The sequence below is a fragment of the Aquarana catesbeiana genome, linkage group LG05 (assembly GCF_042186555.1).
Source record: "Aquarana catesbeiana isolate 2022-GZ linkage group LG05, ASM4218655v1, whole genome shotgun sequence".
Taxonomy (NCBI): Eukaryota; Metazoa; Chordata; class Amphibia; order Anura; family Ranidae; genus Aquarana; species Aquarana catesbeiana.
Window position 1 is genome coordinate 252856505 of NC_133328.1, and position 19952 is coordinate 252876456.

The following is a 19952-nucleotide window of genomic DNA, read 5'->3' on the forward strand; positions in this document are numbered from 1 at the left end:
ACATCACCGCAGAGTTGTGACAGCTGATCTTCTCCCTGCGTGCAGTTACATTATCTGACAGCTTCACACACTGAGCGGCTCTTGCCTCACGATCTCCTCTATCAGTGCTACCCATCAGTGCCAATCAATGCTTCTAATCTGTGCCAATCGGTGCAAATCGGTGTCGCCATCAGTGCTGCTAATCAGTGCCCATTAGTGGCACTATCAGTGCCAATCAGTATTTTCCTATCAGTGCCGCCAATCAATGCTGCCAACCAGTGCTGCCCATCAATGCTGCCTATCAATGCCGCTGTCAGCGCCAACCAGTGCTGCCCATCAGTACCAATTAAAGCTGGCTATCAGTGCTGCCTATCAGTGACAATCGGTGCTGCCAGTCAGTGCCACTTATCAGTGCCAATCAGTGATGTCTATAGTGCCACCTATCGTTGCTCATCAGTGCTGCCAATTACTGCCCAGTAGCCAGGCACATTGTTCATGGGGGGGGGGGGTGGCTGGTGGTTCCCACACCACAAAAAAAAGTGTAGTGCTGACTTAATGAATAACTTAACAATAATGGTGGAGCCCTCTATGTATGGAAAGCTCAAACTTCAATATTGCCACAATACCGGGCTCTGTGATATGTAACTTCACATATAATACACATCAAACGGAAAACAAGACATAACAAATGAAATTTAGCAGGGGTGGTGGAAACACCTCTACAGATAATTGCAATACAAATTAACTTCAAGTGCAACAACTTTTTAGTTGGGAGGTTCACACCATTACAGCACTTTGGAAGTTTTTTATTTTTTGGATTGTTGCAGTTAATTTTATGTTTTAGTTACTGTTATAATGTGAATTATTGCACTTGAAGTTAATTTTACTCCACCCTTAACTCTCTCATCCATGTCTTTATGGACCTAGCTTTGTGCACTGATGCGCAGTCATGTTGCAACAGGAAGGAGGCACCCCCAAACTGTTCCCAAAAGTTGGGAGCATAAAATTGTCCATAATGTCTTGGTATGCTGATGCCTTAAAAGTTCCCTTCACTAGAACAAAGGGGCCAAGCCCAACCACTGAAAAACACCCCCACACCATAATCCCCCCCTCCACCAAATGATTTGGACCAGTGCACAAAGCAAGGTCCATAAAGACATGGATAAGCGAGTTTGGGGTGCAGGAACCTGACTGGCCTGTACAGAGTCCTGTCCTCAACCCGATAAAACACCTTTGGGATGAATTAGAGCGGAGACTGCTAGCCAGGCCTTCTCATCCAGCATCAGTGCCTGACCTCACAGATTTGCTTCTGGAAGAATGTTCAAACATTCTCATAGACACACTCCTAAACCTTGTGGACAGCCTTCCCAGAAGAGTAGAAGCCGTTATAGCTGCAAAGGGTGGGCCAACTCAATATTGAACCCTACGGACTTAGACTGGAATACCATTAAAGTTCATGTGTCCCAATACTTTTGACAATATAGTGTATATATGTATGTGTATATATAACACACACGTGCATGTGTGTTTTACCTTTGGGGTGCACACCCTAATGCTATGGGCTTCGCTCGCCTATGCTGATCTCTGTACACTGCCCTGCTGTTACGCACCTACCTACTACTGACTTCTGTACTAGGGTTGTACCGATATTGAGCATTTGCGCGAGTACTTGTACTCGCACAAATGCTCCCGATGCCAGATCCGATACTTGGGAAAGATAAATAAAGCGACCCAGCGCAACTGGAAGTCTGGGGGTGCAACAACCAAAGTGACACTTCGTGTTGACATCAGTGGTTGGACATCCCGACGCCCATCTTGGTACACTCTGCACTCGGCTGCAGTAAGCCAGCAGCGGGCATCTTGTTACACCTAGCCCATATAGTTAGGGCTGGGTGTAACATGATAGCCCCTGCTGCTTTTATGCGGCCGAGTGCAAGGAGTACCAAGATGGGCGTCACAGGCAGTTTCTCCTACCTACTATTGACCACTGTACGCTGACCTACCTACTACTTACACTGGCCAGATTGCATAACACAAAGCCAGGCCTGAAACTAATCAAGCAAGTCCACCTGCAGTACCAGCTGTTCTGCCTTCATGATAGACTCCGGCATCAGACTTGAGGGGGTTACCAATTACTCCCCAGACATTTTTTACAAAAATTGTATATCAAATGAATGCCGAGTTTCTGGCTGAAGCTAACTTTTAAGGTAGGTTAAATTTATATTTTTACAATGACATTATTTTTATTATATTTTCTCCATGCCATCTTTGTCCTTATACTTCACTGCGGGCTTGCTAGGTATAAAGGGCGCCACACCCCAGGGACCTTTTGATCTTTCAAATGACTTATTTGCGAAATTTTATTCTATAAAATTAAAAAAACACTTTGTTTATTTCAACAGTTTCCCTTTTACACAGTGGTGATAAAATACCACCAAAAGAAAGCTCTATTTGTGTGGAAAAAATGATAAAAATTTGGTTTGGGTACAGTGTAGCATGACTGAGTAAATACCATTCAAAGGGTGAGAGCACTGAAAGCTGAAAATTAGTCTGAGCAGGAAGGGATAAAAGTACACAGTACTGAGGTGGTTAAATACCACCAAATAAATCTCTGTGTAAAAAAAGACAAAACCGTAATTTTGTACAGTATTGCATGACCGATCAAATGTCATTCAAAGTATGACTGCGCTAAAAGTTGAGAATTGGCCTGAGCAGGAAGGGAGTGAAAGAGTCCAGTATTGAAGTGATTAAATATGCTTTTTTACTTTCTATGTGCAATTATATTTTTTTCTTTTCTTAACAGAGTCCAGTCTTGGAAAGAAGACTGATGGCTGTAAAATATTCGGTAAGTTGTATACTTTTATATGGTCTTTGATACGCATAGTTAAAAAAATAATAATTATAAATAGTTTATTATGAATATTTTGTTCCTCTCTTCTAGGAAACCTTCAAGATCTCATCTCGTGCAGAGGCATCTGTGGTTCTGAAACTTACTCAACAACTAAGTGATCGTTTGGAGCAATATTTCCTTAATTGTAAAGGATTTGAAGTAAGTTTCCAAAAGCTCAATATATTTTTATATTTTGCGGAACTTGTATATGCTGCCTAAGTGGTTGTGGGTCCACTAAACCTTTAGTGTTTTGTTTTTTTTTTTTTTTCATAGATGCTGTTCATTGTTTTAGCAGGTAATAATACATACAGTTGCAAAAAAAAGCAACCTTCTGCACAAAGAAAGAAAACTAGTACAGTTCCATGTCCTTACATAAATATCAACAGTACACATTTCAACAGTTAAGGCATTACATATGGTTATGTTCACATTTATGGTATGCATAGATAAAGCTTGGAAGTAGATCAAGTCCAGAGGCCCCTGATCTTGTCCAAACTTTTAGGGGAGCCCCTGGTTGGTATAAATGAGTTGGTATAAAGAAAGAACAGAGTTAATTACTAATTCTTCTTCAAAAGAGTTGGAAGATGGAGTATTGGGTCCACTAAACCTATCACAGTTTAGTGTCTCTCTTTTTGTCAGACACTTAACTGAATCCAATATAGACTCACTGGCCAATGCTTCCCCTTTTATATATAGGATATTTACACGAGACCAAAGGCCTTTGCAGCTTTTCCTTTCATAAGGCTTACATGATGCAGACAATGTCAGCTAGGGATCCTGTTGCTTTTGAGTAGGCATAGAAGATGAAAGTCATAAAACATAATTGAGGCGCTTAAAGGAACTCCCAGGATTGCTGATGGCAAATACATGGCAGGCTCAAAAGCTCAGTGTATACAAGGAACAGTCTGTCTCTTTTATATACACACCAGGCAGTCACATCCATGATCAGCAGATTTATTTAAAGCATAACAAGATAAGTCTTACATGGTGCTCAGTAAAGAAGGAAGGCACTGAATAGTAAATAAGAGCTGGTTTGGATGAAAGTAGAGAGCCGATTACCAGCACAGCAGGGAAAGCAATCCGGATGGAGGGATGGCTGCCGGCCACAGTGGGAAGCTCGTCACTGAAACCCGGAAGTAGTCAGCCGCACGACGTGGACACTCTGGGAGACATCAGAAAGGGCAGTAAACAAAGACAGTTACCAGGATGACATGTTTCGAGCGTGCCCCTTTTTCAAGTTCTAAGGCAAGAACCAGTAGTGAGGCTTTATATACCCTAGCATTGGAAACTAACACATTTAAAGGCAAACTCACAATAATTTAAGGCCATTCGTGCAAACTTTCCTGGAAAACATAATGTGCAAAGGGCAAAAAAAAATCCAATATGATAAAACTTAAAGCCTCTTCAAATTGTACTTGTAACGAGCCCCTTGCTCGCTCGGTTCCACTCTCCCGACACTCCTCTGCTGCTATAGAATCAGATTTCAGATCGCACCATCTGATTGCTCGGTCATCCAATGCTCCGGGATTAGAATTACAGCTATGTGCCGTTCTAACCCAGTTGTAATAGCTCAGAACAAACACCAGGCAGGCTGTATGTAAGTTCAAACAGGACTCTATCTTTATTGACAAAATACATTCTTTTAAACACTCAAAGTGGAGGTGCAGACCTCCTGCTCATATTACTCTAACAATACAGCTGTAACCTAATTAACCTAATTAACATGAGCTTATTAACTAATCCCTTTAGAGTCAAATATATTTTTATTAAGTTTGCAAGGTTATACAGAGCCATTAACCACTTGAGCCCCGGACCATTATGCTGCCTAAGGACCAGAGGTCTTTTTCCAATTTGGCACTGCGTCGCTTTAACTGCTAATTGCGCGGTCATGCAATGCTGTACCCAAACGAAATTTGCGTCCTTTTCTTCCCACAAATAGAGCTTTCTTTTGATGGTATTTGATCACCTCTGCGGTTTTTATTTTTTGCGCTATAAACGGAAAAAGACAGAAAATTTTGAAAAAAAATGATATTTTCTACTTTTTGTTTATAAAAAAAATCCAATAAACTAAATTTTAGTCATACATTTAGGCCAAAATGTATTCGGCCACATGTCTTTGGTAAAAAAAATGTCAATAAGCGTATATTTATTGGTTTGCGCAAAAGTTATAGTGTCTACAAACTAGGGTACATTTTCTGGAATTTACACAGCTTTTAGTTTATGACTGCCTATGTCATTTCTTGAGGTGCTAAAATGGCAGGGCAGTACAAAACCCCCACAAATGACCCCATTTTGGAAAGTAGACACCCCAAGGAAATTGCTGAGAGGCATGTTGAACCCATTGAATATTTATTTTTTTTGTCCCAAGTGATTGAAAAATGACAAAAAAAAAAAAAAAAAAAAATATTTACAAAAAGTTGTCACTAAATGATATATTGCTCACACAGGCCATGGGCCTATGTGGAATTGCACCCCAAAATACATTCAGCTGCTTCTCCTGAGTATGGGGATACCACATGTGTGGGACTTTTTGGGAGCCTAGCCGCGTACGGGGCCCCGAAAACCAATCACCGCCTTCAGGATTTCTAAGGGTGTAAATTTTTGCTTTCACTCTTCACTGCCTATCACAGTTTCGGAGGCCATGGAATGCCCAGGTGGCACAAAACCCCCCAAAATGACCCCATTTTGGAAAGTAGACACCCCAAGCTATTTGCTGAGAGGCATATTGAGTCCATGGAATATTTTATATTTTGACACAAGTTGCGGGAAAGTGACTTTTTTTTTTTTTTTTTTTCATAAAGTTGTCACTAAATGATATATTGCTCACACAGGCCATGGGCATATGTGGAATTGCACCCCAAAATACATTTAGCTGCTTCTCCTGAGTATGGGGATACCACATGTGTGGGACTTTTTGGGAGCCTAGCCGCGTACGGGACCCCGAAAACCAATCACTGCCTTCAGGATTTCTAAGGGTGAAAATTTTTGATTTCACTCTTTACTGCCTATCACAGTTTCGGAGGCCATGGAATGCCCAGGTGGCATAAAACCCCCCCAAATGACCCCATTTTGGAAAGTAGACACCCCAAGCTATTTGCTGAGAGGCATGGTGAGTATTTTGCAGCTCTCATTTGTTTTTGAAAATGAAGAAAGACAAGAAAAAACATTTTTTTTTTCTTTTTTCAATTTTCAAAACTTTGTGACAAAAAGTGAGGTCTGCAAAATACTCACTATACCTCTCAGCAAATAGCTTGGGGTGTCTACTTTCCAAAATGGGGTCATTTGGGGGGGTTTTGTGCCACCTGGGCATTCCATGGCCTCCGAAACTGTGATAGGCAGTGAAGAGTGAAATCAAAAATTCACGCCCTTAGAAAGCCTGAAGGCGGTGCTTGGTTTTCGGGGTCCCGTACGCGGCTAGGCTCCCAAAAAGTCTCACACATGTGGTATCCCCGTACTCAGGAGAAGCAGCAGAATGTATTTTGGGGTGTAATTTCACATATTCCCATGGCATGTTTGAGCAATATATCATTTAGTGACAACTTTGTGCAAAAAAAAAAAAAAAAAAAAAAAAAATTTGTCTCTTTCCCGCAACTTGTGTCGCAATATAAAATATTCCATGGACTCGACATGCCTCTCAGCAAATAGCTTGGGGTGTCTACTTTCCAAAATGGGGTCATTTGGGGGGGTTTTGAACTGTCCTGGCATTTTATGCACAACATTTAGAAGCTTATGTCACACATCACCCACTCTTCTAACCACTTGAAGACAAAGCCCTTTCTGACACTTATTGTTTACATGAAAAAGTTTTATTTTTTTGCAAAAAAATTACTTTGAACCCCCAAACATTATATATTTTTTTAAAGCAAATGCCCTACAGATTAAAATGGTGGGTGTTTCATTTTTTTTTTTTCACACAGTAATTGCGCAGCGATTTTTCAAACGCATTTTTTGGGGAAAAAACACACTTTTTTAAATTTTAATGCACTAAAACACACTATATTGCCCAAATGTTTGATGAAATAAAAAAGATGATCTTAGGCCGAGTACATGAATACCAAACATGACATGCTTTAAAATTGCGCACAAACGTGCAGTGGCAACAAAATAAATACATGTTTAAAAGCCTTCAAAAGCCTTTACAGGTTACCACTTTAGATTTACAGAGGAGGTCTACTGGAAAAATTACTGCACTCGATCTGGCCTTCGCGGTGATACCTCACATGCATGGTGCAATTGCTGTTTACATATGACGCCAGACCGCCGCTTGCGTTCGCCTTAGCGCAAGAGCAGGGGGCGACAGGGGTGCTTTTTTTTTTCTTTATTATTTTTTTGCTTTTTTAATCTTACTTTTAAACTGTTCCTTTCATATTTTTTTTTTTTAATCATTTTTATTGTTATCTCGGGGAATGTAAATATCCGCTATGATAGCAATAGGTAGTGACAGGTACTCTTTTTTGAAAAAATTGTGGTCTATTAGACCCTAGATCTCTCCTCTGCCCTCAAAGCATCTGACCACACCAAGATCGGTGTGATAAAATGCTTCCCCAATTTCCCAATGGCGCTATTTACATCCGGCGAAATCTAAGTCATGAAATACTCGTAGCTTCCGGTTTCTTAGGCCATAGAGATGTTTGGAGCCACTCTGGTCTCTGATCAGCTCTATGGTCAGCTGGCTGAATCACCGGCTGCATTCTCAGGTTCCCTGTTGAGGCAGGAGAGCCAGAGAAAAACACGGAAGACGGTGGGGGTGGGGGGGCATTCCCTCCCACGGCTTGTAAAGGCAGTCTAGAGGCTAATTAGCCGCTAGGATTGCTTTTACATGAAAGCCGACCGCTGGCTGAAAAGAATGATACCAAGATGATACCTAAACCTGCAAGCATCATTCTGGTATAACCACTCAAAGTCGTGAATGGCGTACCTGAAGACAAAAAAATGGTTAACAATAAAGCACAGTAAACAGTAAAGTATAAATAATTACACACCTGAAAAACAAACATGATAAAACATAATAACAATAACAATAAAACATTGCAGAATAGAATACAGTAAAAAAGAGCAGAACAATAGAGAGAGAGAATAGAGAGAGAGAGAACAATAAAACGACAACTATTTTTTTTTTATTTCATATTTTTTTTTTTTTTTTTTTTTTTTACACTTTTTTTGTAACTAACTTTTATAACGGTAACCAGTTCCAGGTTCGGGTCTCTCAAAATGCGATGGCATCTTGGGAGACCCTGTGAAAGTGTGCCTAGTCTGTGCAATGCTGTACTCTACGCTAATACTCAACTAGTGAATGGTAGCGTTCAAAACATTCACCAATGCAAAGACCAGGATTGTCAGGACAGGAGGGACAATAATAGCGGGTGTCACGCCTATATCCGCGCTTGCTGCAGACACAACATCTTTTTTGGGGGGTTCGCTGGGTAGGGGTACTCGGGAGGACATAAAGAAAATGCCTCTCATGCAGCCGACTGCATTTGGTTGGGGATGTGAATGGGGGAAGTATGGGCGCTGCAGAAGCGGTGGGTTCCCAATTAGGATTGGCGAATGCAGCAGGAAGGGCACTATGGACACGACGGGCCTGTGTTTGTCTTTTTGGTGGCAGCGGGACACTACTTGTGCTTGCCACCTCACCAGCTTGAACTGCACTTATGGGACTCGCCACGTCACCACGTGTTACTGCAGTGCTGGTTTGACTACGACCGGGGTGTACTAGGCCGCTGGCGCTTGCCAGTTCCCCAAAACGCTACCAAAAAACTGTTAGCGATCGCAGGGATCAGGCCTGACTCTGCGAACGCTGCAGTTATGCGTTTAGTGTTTTGTAAGTGACAGTGATCAATCGATACTGCACTTGGGTGGGCTGGGCCGGGCGGAGGGGCAAAACGCAGGTGCTAGCAGGTATCTGGGATGATCCCGCTAACACTGCGTTTTTGGGAACCCTAAACTGCTGGTGACGCTAGTATAGATCTGATCGGATCAGATATTGATGCGATCAGATACTATACCACTAAGGGAGGTGTACGGTGCGTGCGTGGGTGTTAGCGGTACTGGCGCTAACCTGACGCTGCCTGGGGCTGGTGCTTGCCAGTTCACCAAAACGCTACAAAAAAAACTGTTAGCGATCGCAGGGATCAGGCCTGACTCTGCGAACGCTGCAGTTATGCGTTTAGTGTTCTGTAAGTGACAGTGATCGATCGATACTGCACTTGGGTGCGCTGGGCTGGGCCGGGCGGAGGGGCAAAACGCAGGTGCTAGCAGGTATCTGGGCTGATCCCGCTAACACTGCGTTTTTGGGAACCCTAAACTGCTGGTGACGCTAGTATAGATCTGATCGGATCAGATATTGATCCGTTCAGATACTATACCACTAAGGGAGGTGTACGGTGCGTGCGTGGGTGTTAGCGGTACTGGCGCTAACCTGACGCTGCCTGGGGCTGGTGCTTGCCAGTTCACCAAAATGCTACCAAAAAAACTGTTAGCAATCGCAGGGATCAGGCCTGACTCTGCGAACGCTGCAGTTATGCGTTTAGTGCCTTGTAAGTGACAGTGATCGATCGATACTGCACTTGGGTGGGCTGGGCGGAGGGGCAAAACGCAGGTGCTAGCAGGTATCTGGGCTGATCCCGCTAGCACTGCGTTTTTGGGAACCCTAAACTGCTGGGGACGCTAGTATAGATCTGATCGGATCAGATATTGATCCGATCAGATACTATACCACTAAGGGAGGCGCATGCTGTGTGCGTGGGTGTTAGCGGTACTGGCGCTAATCTGATGCTGCCTGGGGCGACGCATATCACCGCCGGGCGCTCGGGGGGCTAAACCTTTATTCGGTAATAAACGGCGGGTGCCCTGACACTATAAAAAAAAAACAAACTAACCAGCGTCAACCGTAACGGTTATACAGTGATCAGTGGTGAAAGGGTTAACTAGGGGGCAATCAAGGGGTTAAAACATTTATTAGGTAGTATATGGGGGTCCCTGACGCTATAAAACGCTGACGGCGAACCTAAATATTTACCGCACTAACTAGCGTCCCCAGCGACACTAATATAGCGATCAGAAAAATGATCGCTTAGCGACACTGGTGACAGGGGGTGATCAAGGGGTTAAAACTTTATTAGGGGGGGTTAGGGGGGTACCCTAGACCTACAGGGGGGTAACAGTAACTGTGCTAACACAGTAACTGTCACAAACTGACACAGCAGTAATCAGAAAAAAAAAAAAAAAACTGCTGGTGTCAGTTTGTGACGGGGGGGGGGGGGGGGGTGATTGGGGGGGGGATCGGGGGGCGATCGGGGGGGGGATCGGGGTGTAATGTGTGCCTGGCATGTTCTACTGTGTGTGTGTGTGTTGGTGCACTCACTCACATGTCGTCTCTCCTCGGGCCGGAACGGAAACTACCGACCCGAGGGGAGATTACATCACTTCCTTTGCTGCTGTTTAGCATACAGCAGCAAAGGAGTGTTCCCATTGGCCGGCGGCGATCGCGAGGGGGGGGCCACGAACGGATGGCCTCCCCCTCGTCTCTGATCGCCGGGGGACAGAACGGGACCGCCTCGGGCGGCGGGGGGGGGTCCGATCGGACCCCCCACCCGCGGAAGGCAAATCACGTACCCTGTACGTGATTTTGCCTGTCCGTGCCGCCTTGCCGACGTACATCGGCGTGAGGCGGTCGTCAAGTGGTTAAACATTGGCAAAACGTAATATACAACGATATTAGCATGGTAGAAAGCAGTTCGCCTGTGCACAAACTATACATAGAAATGAGCAGAGTATATAAAAGTGAATGAATATTAGTTTGGTTTCGTTTCGATCCCATGAATAATATATAAACCATGTAACAGAGCAACTACAGTTCGTTAATTTCAACGTCTGCTATTTATATCATAAAAGAGAGGGGAAGGAGAGAATGATGAAATAAAGAGAGAGGAGAGGAAAGAAGGTAGGGAACAGGTAAGGGTAGGAGGGTCAAGTCGAGCTGGCAGGCCCTGGGGGAACACATTGGGAGCTCTGGGTGGGATTTATTGAGTCAGGTGGCTTTAGCAGATTTTTGAGGTGGCATAATCAATCCAGATTAGCCACATGGTTTTGAATTTATCGTAGATGTCATTGTCTAAGGCGATCATCTCCTCCATTCGCATGATATCATTAACAATGGAGACCCAGGAGGACAGCGGTGGGGTAGTAGTCTTCCAGTAGAGTGGTATGAGTTGCCTAGCTGCTGAAAGAAAAAAACGAAGCAGGGTTCATTTCTGAGAGGGTATTGAACCTGGTAACATGGACAGCAGCGCCACTTCAGGCTTGGGTGTCGTAGGTCTATCGTAGAGGCTACTGTATACGGCAAAAACCTGTGACCATAATGGCTGGATGGTGTTGCAGTTCCACCATATGTGGAGATAACTTCCCTCTGGGTCTCCACATCTCCAACAAGTCGTGACAGTAGAGGGAAAAAATTTTTGTAGCGATTGGGGGTCCCTGTACCATCATGCCAAGAGCTTACAATTTTTCTCTTGTATATGGCAAGAGATGGAGGATTTGTGTGTAAAGTGAAAAGACTTTTGCCAGTCATCTGGTGAAAGATCTTTGCCTATGTCAGTGGCCCATCTCCTTCTGTAGGGTGGAAGTTGATCGTGAGTGTAATAATTTGTAAATGGTGGATAGTAGATGTCTGGATGTTTCCGAGAGAGAACACAGCTGCTCGAAGTCTGTTAGGGGTCTATGAGTGTGGGTGGAAGAGAATAGGTCAGAGCAGAAGAAGGAGATGCGTAGGGCTGTGAGCCAATTACCTTGGTCTCCTGGGACAACCGGCGTACCCGTGTTAGGGTGTATGAATGAGTTGGCTGTAGGCCAGGCATCTCGTGAATATGGGCCCACTAGATTAGAGCCCATACCCTGGGGGAGGTCTGGATGATCGAAGAGCGAAGTAAGCGGCGAGGGGTCAGTAGATAATATTGTTAATAATCCCTTTCTATACCACAGGTGTAGTGCTGCAGTCGTTAATGGAGAGCAGTTAGCTAGGGTGGAAAGCTCTCGACCATAACTCCAGAGCAGAGCTCGAAGGTCAGAAGTGGAGAGGTCTTGTTCTATGGCAGTGGATGCCTTGGGGAACGGGCGAGGGAACCACTCGAGGATCCTAGATAGGACTGCAGCCCTGTGGTACATTTTGAAGTCTGGGAGGCCAACCCCACCCCGAGTTTTAGGGTATGTCAGCAGGGCATGTCGGATCCGAGACATCCCCTGTTGCCAGACAAAACGTATAGACATAGATCGTAGAGAAGCAAAGAACCGCTGGGGGATAAGTATCGGAATCGTCTGGAAAACGTATAGAAGTTTAGGGAGTCTATCCATTTTTAATGTATTGATGCGGCCGAACCAGGGTAATGGAGTCTGATTCCATGTATCTAATTCTTTCCGTATTCGGGATAGGAGAGGAGGGTAATTGAGGTTGTAAAGGTCGGCTAGGTTGGATGGGATGGTGACTCCAAGGTAGGAGATGCCCTTTGTTGCCCACTGGAATGGGAAATTAGTCTGTAATTGTGTGAGGGTAGAGGGAGTTAGGGATATATTAAGGGCTTCTGTCTTAGACATATTGAGCTTAAAATTACTTAAGTCTCCAAATCTGCGGAACTCTTGCATTAAGGAGGGTAGGGAGGTATGGGGTTGTTGAATGTAGACAAGGAGGTCATCTGCATAGAGTGAAAGTTTAACTTCAGATGATGGCGTCGGTATTCCCACAATGTTGTTGTTTTGCCTAATGGCCGTATCCAAGTGCTCCATCACTAGAACAAAGAGCAAGGGAGACAACGGGCAACCCTGCCTTGTTCCATTGGATATCACGAATGGGGTGGATGCGGAACCATTGACCAGCACAGAGGCTGTGGGATGAGAATAGAGCGCCATCACCTTGGATATAATTGAGGGACCGAGTCCAATCTGTTCTAGCGAGAGGCGTAGAAATTGCCAGTTAACCCGGTCAAACGCCTTTTCAGCGTCGAAAGAGAGGATGCAGGCCTTCAGGTTGTGTTTGCGTATATAAGAAATCAGGTGGATCGTTTTTGTGGTATTGTCCCTGGCCTCCCTACCAGGGACAAAGCCCACTTGATCTCTGTGTATAATGGAGGGTAGGAGGGGCGAGAGGCGGTTGGCTAGGATCTTGGTAAAGAGTTTAACGTCCACATTAAGGAGGGAAATAGGCCTATAACTAGTACATTGAGAGGGGTCTTTTCCGGGTTTAGGTATTACTGAGATGGTGGCAGACAGAAGGGATTTGGAGAGGGGATGATCATCATCTAGATAGTTAAACGCTGCTGCGAGAAGTGGGGCTAATGAATGGGCAAATAATTTGTCGAATCTGGGTGAGAAGCCATCAGGCCCCGGGCATTTACCGGATTTCAATCCTTTAATAGCCAATATGAAGTCCGAAGACGTCAGGACTTCCTCTAAAGCTGTGGAAGTGGGGGGGTCTATTCGCGGGAGGGCCGTTTCTGAGATATAATTTTCCATGTCAGGGAGTTGTGAGTCTTGTCGTGGGGATTGTTGGGGTCGTGTGGGGAGGTTATATAATTGAGAATAATAGTGTTGGAAAGCATCTGCAATGCCCCTAGGAGTTCTGATCTTTTGTTGGTTTGTGTTGCAAATGAACGGTATGGGGCGTCGGGGGGGACGAGGGTGCAGAACCTTAGCTAGATGTTGTCCGCATTTATTAGCTAGCATGTAGTGACGATTTCGTCCTTTGTCTCTGGCTATAAGAGTGTTTGCATCAAGGATGCGGAGTAGGTCTCTGCGGGCGTTGGAGAGATCCACAAAGGTACTATGCGCAAGGTCTTTCTTATGTGTGCTTTCTAAGGTGTGGATAGAAGATAGTAGTTTGACGATGTCGGCAGATCTAGCCTTCTTTAATCGTGCACCATGTTGGATGAAAATTCCCCCTAACACACACTTCAGGGCTTCCCACTTGGTAAGGGGGTTAGTGTCATCTGAACGGTGGTCATGAACAAAGTTTCGAATTGCCTGCTGGGTGTCTGTCACACAAAGGCTATCTTTTAATAAATTGTCATTTAGACGCCAGGAAAATGTTTTGTGTGCTTTAGGTGGGTGGGCTAAACTTAAATGGGCGGGGGTGTGATCTGACCAAAGGATGTTACCCAGGGAAGCTTGTATAGGGACATCAAGTAGGGATTGGGATACTAGGAAATAGTCAATACAACTATATGAGTTATGCGCGACCGAATAACAGCTGTAGTCTCTCTCGAATGGGTGTTGAACCCACCAGACATCCACTAATTGGGCAGAGTGTAAGAGCGATTTGATATGTGTGAGGGTGGAGTGTGATATAGCAGACTTACCCGAGGAGGTGTCCACGGCTAGCGAAAGGGTCACGTTGATAACTAATCCCTTTAGACAGCCTAGATGACTCAGACATGACCGTTAGGCCAGACTGGCCGTCTTGTAGTTCAGAAAATCCAATCAACATTATCACAATCAACATAGACTCTTCACAAAATAGCAGAGTTAATTAACACAAATAATGGGGATCTAATGCCTCTTAGATCCCATAGTAGACTTATTTACAATACACATTTTAGCAGACAATAGACAGGTGTTGGAATTTACATCAGCATCTCCTAACAGTATCTGTCCCAGCATTATGAATCAGCCACTATTCCAATATGGCAAATCCAGGGTCCCCAGACATACAGCTCACAAAGAGCACCGTTCCCCCAAATGCAAGGGCCCCTGATCGATCGGCAAGAGGCTAGCATACAGTCCCCTCCAAAAGTCTCTTTCCCGGCTAGGTCTGTCACAGTACTCTTTCATTAAAAACAAAAAACATGAATCCAATGAGGTCATAAATACTAGTACAGTCAATTATTGTTGCACATATATAAAATAGATAGAGATATATATATATATATATATATATATATATATATATATATATATATATATATATATATCTATCTCTCTCTCTATATCTCTCTCTCTATATCTCTCTCTCTATATCTCTCTCTCTATATCTCTCTCTCTATATCTCTCTCTCTATATCTCTCTCTCTATATCTCTCTCTCTATATCTCTCTCTCTATATCTAATATATATATATATATATATATATATATATATATATATATATATATATATATATATATATATATATATATATATATATATATATATATATATATATATATATATATATATCATAATTACCTTATCAATAAATGGTAAGATGAATATTCCAGACTAGAAACGAAAAAAATACGCACTTAAGACCCATATTGCTGTTAACATTATTGCTATAAGGCTCCATTCACACCATAGCATCTAGGCGGAATCGCCGCGATTATGCCCGCAATTCAGAAACGCCACTAATTGCGGAAGGCCCTCGCGATCCCCGCTACATTGAATGGCACCAAATTGCGACATGATTTTGTAGCGATTGTCGCCCCACAGACCGTAGAAAATTTGCGGTAAAAATGCGCAAACAGAATCACGGGATGCTCAACTCCCAAAAGAAGTTCTTGTGGGTTGAACTGATGAGATTACCATCTGCTATGAGTTTCCCAGTTTAGAGCAGTCATGGCTGGTAATGTGCCATCTAGGCCTTTAACATGGATACCGGGCCTAGACTCCCAGAATCTGTGTGTTCTGGGGAGACACGAACCCAAATCAAGACCACTCCAAGGGTCCCCCAGGCACCCACCTCCAAAAGAGTAGTGTTCCCTTGAAAGCCAGGGCTCATAGTCATTATGCAAGAGGCTAGCCTGCAGTCCCCTCCAAAAGCCTCTGTCCCGGTGAGTCTGTCACAAGTAACTTTGTAGAATTTAAACATTTGTCTATACCTCCAGGAAGCCATCAAGAAATTCCCATAAGTGGATCACAGAGTCTCAAAGGTTAATAGCCACTGCCCAGCAGCAAATTTCACTCAGGACATGTCCCTGTCCTTTCCCCAAGAGCAACAAAACAATAACTCCTGGTAGTGGAGAGGTCTAGTCTGAAAGGCATCCCTCAAATTGTGGTATCCACAGGGCCCCTGTCAAATGCCTACCTGCTATGGTTTTTTCCAGGGGTACCCAGACCTTAATAGAGGAGCAATGATGCCAATTTAGTATCGGCATTATTGCCATTGCTTTGTAATACTAAGCTATCTCTGTCAGTACTACTCCTTATCTAGCTTATGTTTGCGTAGTATGGTATAGGCAAGTCTCGGGAATTTCCCATGCCACACGAAAGTCAAAAAAGCCCGTTTAGCCATTTAAAAAAAGAATTGTGGCAAGGTAATAGGGATCGCCTACAAGAGGTATATAAATCCGGGCAGTATTGTATTTTAAGCACAATCGCCCTACGAAACCACGTCAAAGAATAGTTATATTGAACCCCAGTACTCAAATATGTCCTTCGTATAAGCTTATATTGCTCGGTAACAGAATGAAACAAGTTCCCATAGCTTGCTCAGTCACTTGTCAGGACACAGCGTAGGGTGGTGCAAAACATCAACTAGAAATGCAAACAATTGCCTGATCCCCTGTGCTACTATGTGTGCTAAATATATAGTAAACCAATAACTGATAAATAACAAGTGAAAAGGATGAGGGTTTGTTGCTAGATAACCAAATGTGTTCCTAGAAGTGAAGAAATATATTACTAATAATGGTAAAGTGCTACCCTAATGGACTTACAAATAAATGGTTTGGGTACTCTTTGTGGATCCTCCAATGGGTATAACAACACTTTAAAAAATGAAACAATAAAAACTGCTACACGAGTGTCACTTTAAACGATATAAACATAATGGTGATGATTAAGAGACAATAAACAAACCAGTGTAATAACAGTGTCCACGAATAAAGAGTATCATGCAAATAAGCTGATATTGGGTGGATATGAATGCCATTATAAAATGTAGTACCAAAAAAACGAAGGGAATTCGTAGCTACTATACTGGCACACAAAAACACCTCCAGTCTCCCTCCACCTCCACTCATATGAGCTCACCTCCACTCTGGACCTAATACAGGTCACCATGCGCCTTCCCCTTTAAGGGGTGTATAAATCCATTGGTGAATAGCTGGATCCTCTGTTGGTGCTTGTAGCAATCTCTTGCAATAATAAATCTTGGCATGTGCTTGCAATGTGTCCTATGATAATCTTGGGTTGTAATGCTCAGAAAGGAATGGAAATTACTAACATAGTGCTGAATCTTTTTAAAAACTTTAATAAATAAATCCTTTAAAATCATAAAACTCAGATCAAACATAGCACATTTAAGGGTTTGAAGCCCTCTTAAGGATCACTTTGCTATTTTTTTGGGAACAACAAGTACACAGGGTGAAGTCTCCCTTAGGATGGGTGTTGACGTCACTAGGCCCCGCCACTGACGCATTTCATCACTCGTCACCTGACTTTTTCAAAGGGAATGGGTTCCAGTGACATCCTAGGGCTTTATGTACTAAGTGACAATTGTATTCGTACAGGCGCAATTTTGTTGTAGTCCGCTGCATGTTTCCCTTATACTGAATTGCGAGCGCCATTTTGTTGTACATTACAACTGATGTCGAACTGTGAGGATGTATGGGAGAACCAAGTGACCGTAATATACATAAAACGTCCTCAGCAGTACACGGAAAAGAGAGAGTAAGTGCAGGGGACTTAATGCACACTATAGTGGGTGTATATATAACAATATGTTGGCACATTGAGTGTATGCAAACACCATTTTGTTGTAGTCGGCTGCATATTTACATAGACTAAGGTGTGGGTGCCATTTTGTCATAGTCCTTCCTTGGTGTATCTGCTGCTCCCTATACAGGATTTGAATGGGGGCTAGCGTCAGTAGAGCAGCAGGAGGCTGAAATTTTTATTTTTCATTTTTTTTCAAATATAGTTTTTATTAAAACCCAAAACTGGCAAAAACAAGCCATTACATCCACGTTGTGTAGACATTGAAAATGTCAGACATATAACTTATGCCTCTAGCAAATAATCAGTCTTGAAAATATACTTAAAATCATGTATAGAGAGTATCCCCCCAAAAAACATACTATTGGACTTTAAGGGCAACTAACCAATAACAAAGTATCAGAAAAAAGAAATATATTTATTTAGTATAAAAAGTGTGGTGTATACATCACCATAACACGAATAACATAAAAAGAAAAAGCAGAACAGAATATGTAAATACAGTTCCTTCAGTATTGAGCCCGACAAGTTTCAGGACCGATATAGAGTCCTTTCTTCAGGTGCATTTCATGTAGGGTATAACTGCTATATAATATTCTACAATGAAACACAGTTATAGATTAAAATCAGGATCAGGGATAAAGGAATTAACAGGAGCATCGTTGAAGCAAGGTCTGGAAAAGACATTCCAATCCAAAGTAGGGTCTGCACTATGGATACCACCTAGTCTCGACCCAGATATGGAGTGAGGCTCAGAGGTTACAGGGATGCGTTGAGAGATGTGGGACCCGGCACAGTTATCGTCAGTTGGAATAATTGTGAACATCAGGTGAGTTTGAGTAAGTAGACCATTTTTCCAAATCGCAGACTTAAATGGTACTGCTGATTTTGTTGGTAATGTTAACAGATACCGAGTGGAGCATAGATATTTCTGTAGGAAGAACGGATTTCTTGTTTATAGCAACATGATTATATGATTATAGGGTGGCGGGTACAGAAATATATATAAGAAACTTATTGTTAGGATGGAGTAGATTCAGCCTTTATATATGCTGTATCACCGTCGGAGGTATGGTACTTGAATAGAAAAATATACTACGCTGACTTCGATAGCCTGTACTGACAGCCATCTATCTGTCATAGCAGACAAGCTTGGCCCTCCAAAGTGGGTCTCCGTGTCCACACCGGTAGTCATCATGGTAAGATAACACCAGCAGTTGGGCAGTGATTCTACATGTCAGGATGTTGGCAAGCTTTCAGTCTACTTGGGTGGACTTCTACAATTTGAAAATATGCTTAGGTTACAAATGGATATTAGGAAAGAATTCTAGCCATCGGATGTCTACTGTCGATTGTCATAAAGAATAAAGGTTGAACCATGGAGTAAGACCTGAAGAATGGTCAAGATAAGTTGAGAGAGGAAGAAAAGAATGAAACAGGAAAAACAAAAAAAAAAAGAGGGTGGGGGGAGAGCTGAGATTGCGGTGGGTCAGGATAACCCTGATACAAGGTATTCTAGCAACAGAACATGGTTAAGATATGTTCCGAAAAGGGCTGTACCCTCTGCAGAAAGGACAAACTGATTCCAAAGCCCCCAAGTCCTTTTTTTTTTTTTTTTTTTTCCTGCTGGTGTTAGGCACTAAGAATCAGATCCTCCATTTTATTGATATCCTCCACCTTATGAAGCCAACTAGCAATAGTCAGTAGTTGTTTCTTCCAGTGGAGAGGGATACTAGATTTTGCGGTGTTTAAGAGGTGTCGCACAATGGATTTTTTAGAAAGGTTGGCTGAAATGGTTGAGACATGTAGCAGGAAAAAGGCTGGATCATCAGAAATCGTGTACTCTGTGAATTTTTGAGTGATTTCTCTAACTGTTGCCCAGAAGTTGGTTAACTTAGGGCACGACCAAAATATGTGGAGCAACATTCCTCTGTCCCCCTGGCATCTCCAGCAATGATCGGTTGTGGCAGGGTAAAATTTGTGTAGTAGGTGAGGGGTGAGGTACCACCTTGTCAAAAGTTTATAGTTGGTCTCTTGGATTTTCGTACAAACCGATGATTTCAGGGAGAATCTGTAGTTGGGCTGGCGTAAATGTACGCTTCAATTCCCTTTCCCATTTGTTCATGAATGGAAATTGTGGTTGTACAGCCGGGCAGTTTAAGAGATTATGTTTTAGTGCCATCGTCGGAACAGTATTCTTCAGAGGTCGTCCAAAACACTGTGGGTTTGGTATACAATTGAGAAAGTGTTGCAATTGGAGTGTGGTCCAGAAGGAAATTTTAAAGGGGTTTGTGTCACTCATTAACACGGCGGAGGCGATCAGATGTTTCCCCTTGCTAGGTATGGAGACGAGTGAGGGGAAGCCCCCACCCGTCTCCATAACATGCTTTATGGACGTCGCTTCC

At 43.1% G+C, this 19952-nt stretch overlaps 1 protein-coding gene across 1 annotated transcript in view; it reads left to right on the top strand.

Annotated features, from left to right (window-relative positions):
• LOC141144737 (uncharacterized) overlaps window positions 1-19952 on the top strand; it is a 397412-nt gene that overhangs the window by 86830 nt on the left and 290630 nt on the right. The window contains exons 3-4 of the mRNA XM_073630709.1: window positions 2783-2824; window positions 2921-3028. Coding sequence (XP_073486810.1) covers window positions 2783-2824; window positions 2921-3028 — 150 coding nt within the window. The remainder of the gene's footprint in view (window positions 1-2782; window positions 2825-2920; window positions 3029-19952) is intronic.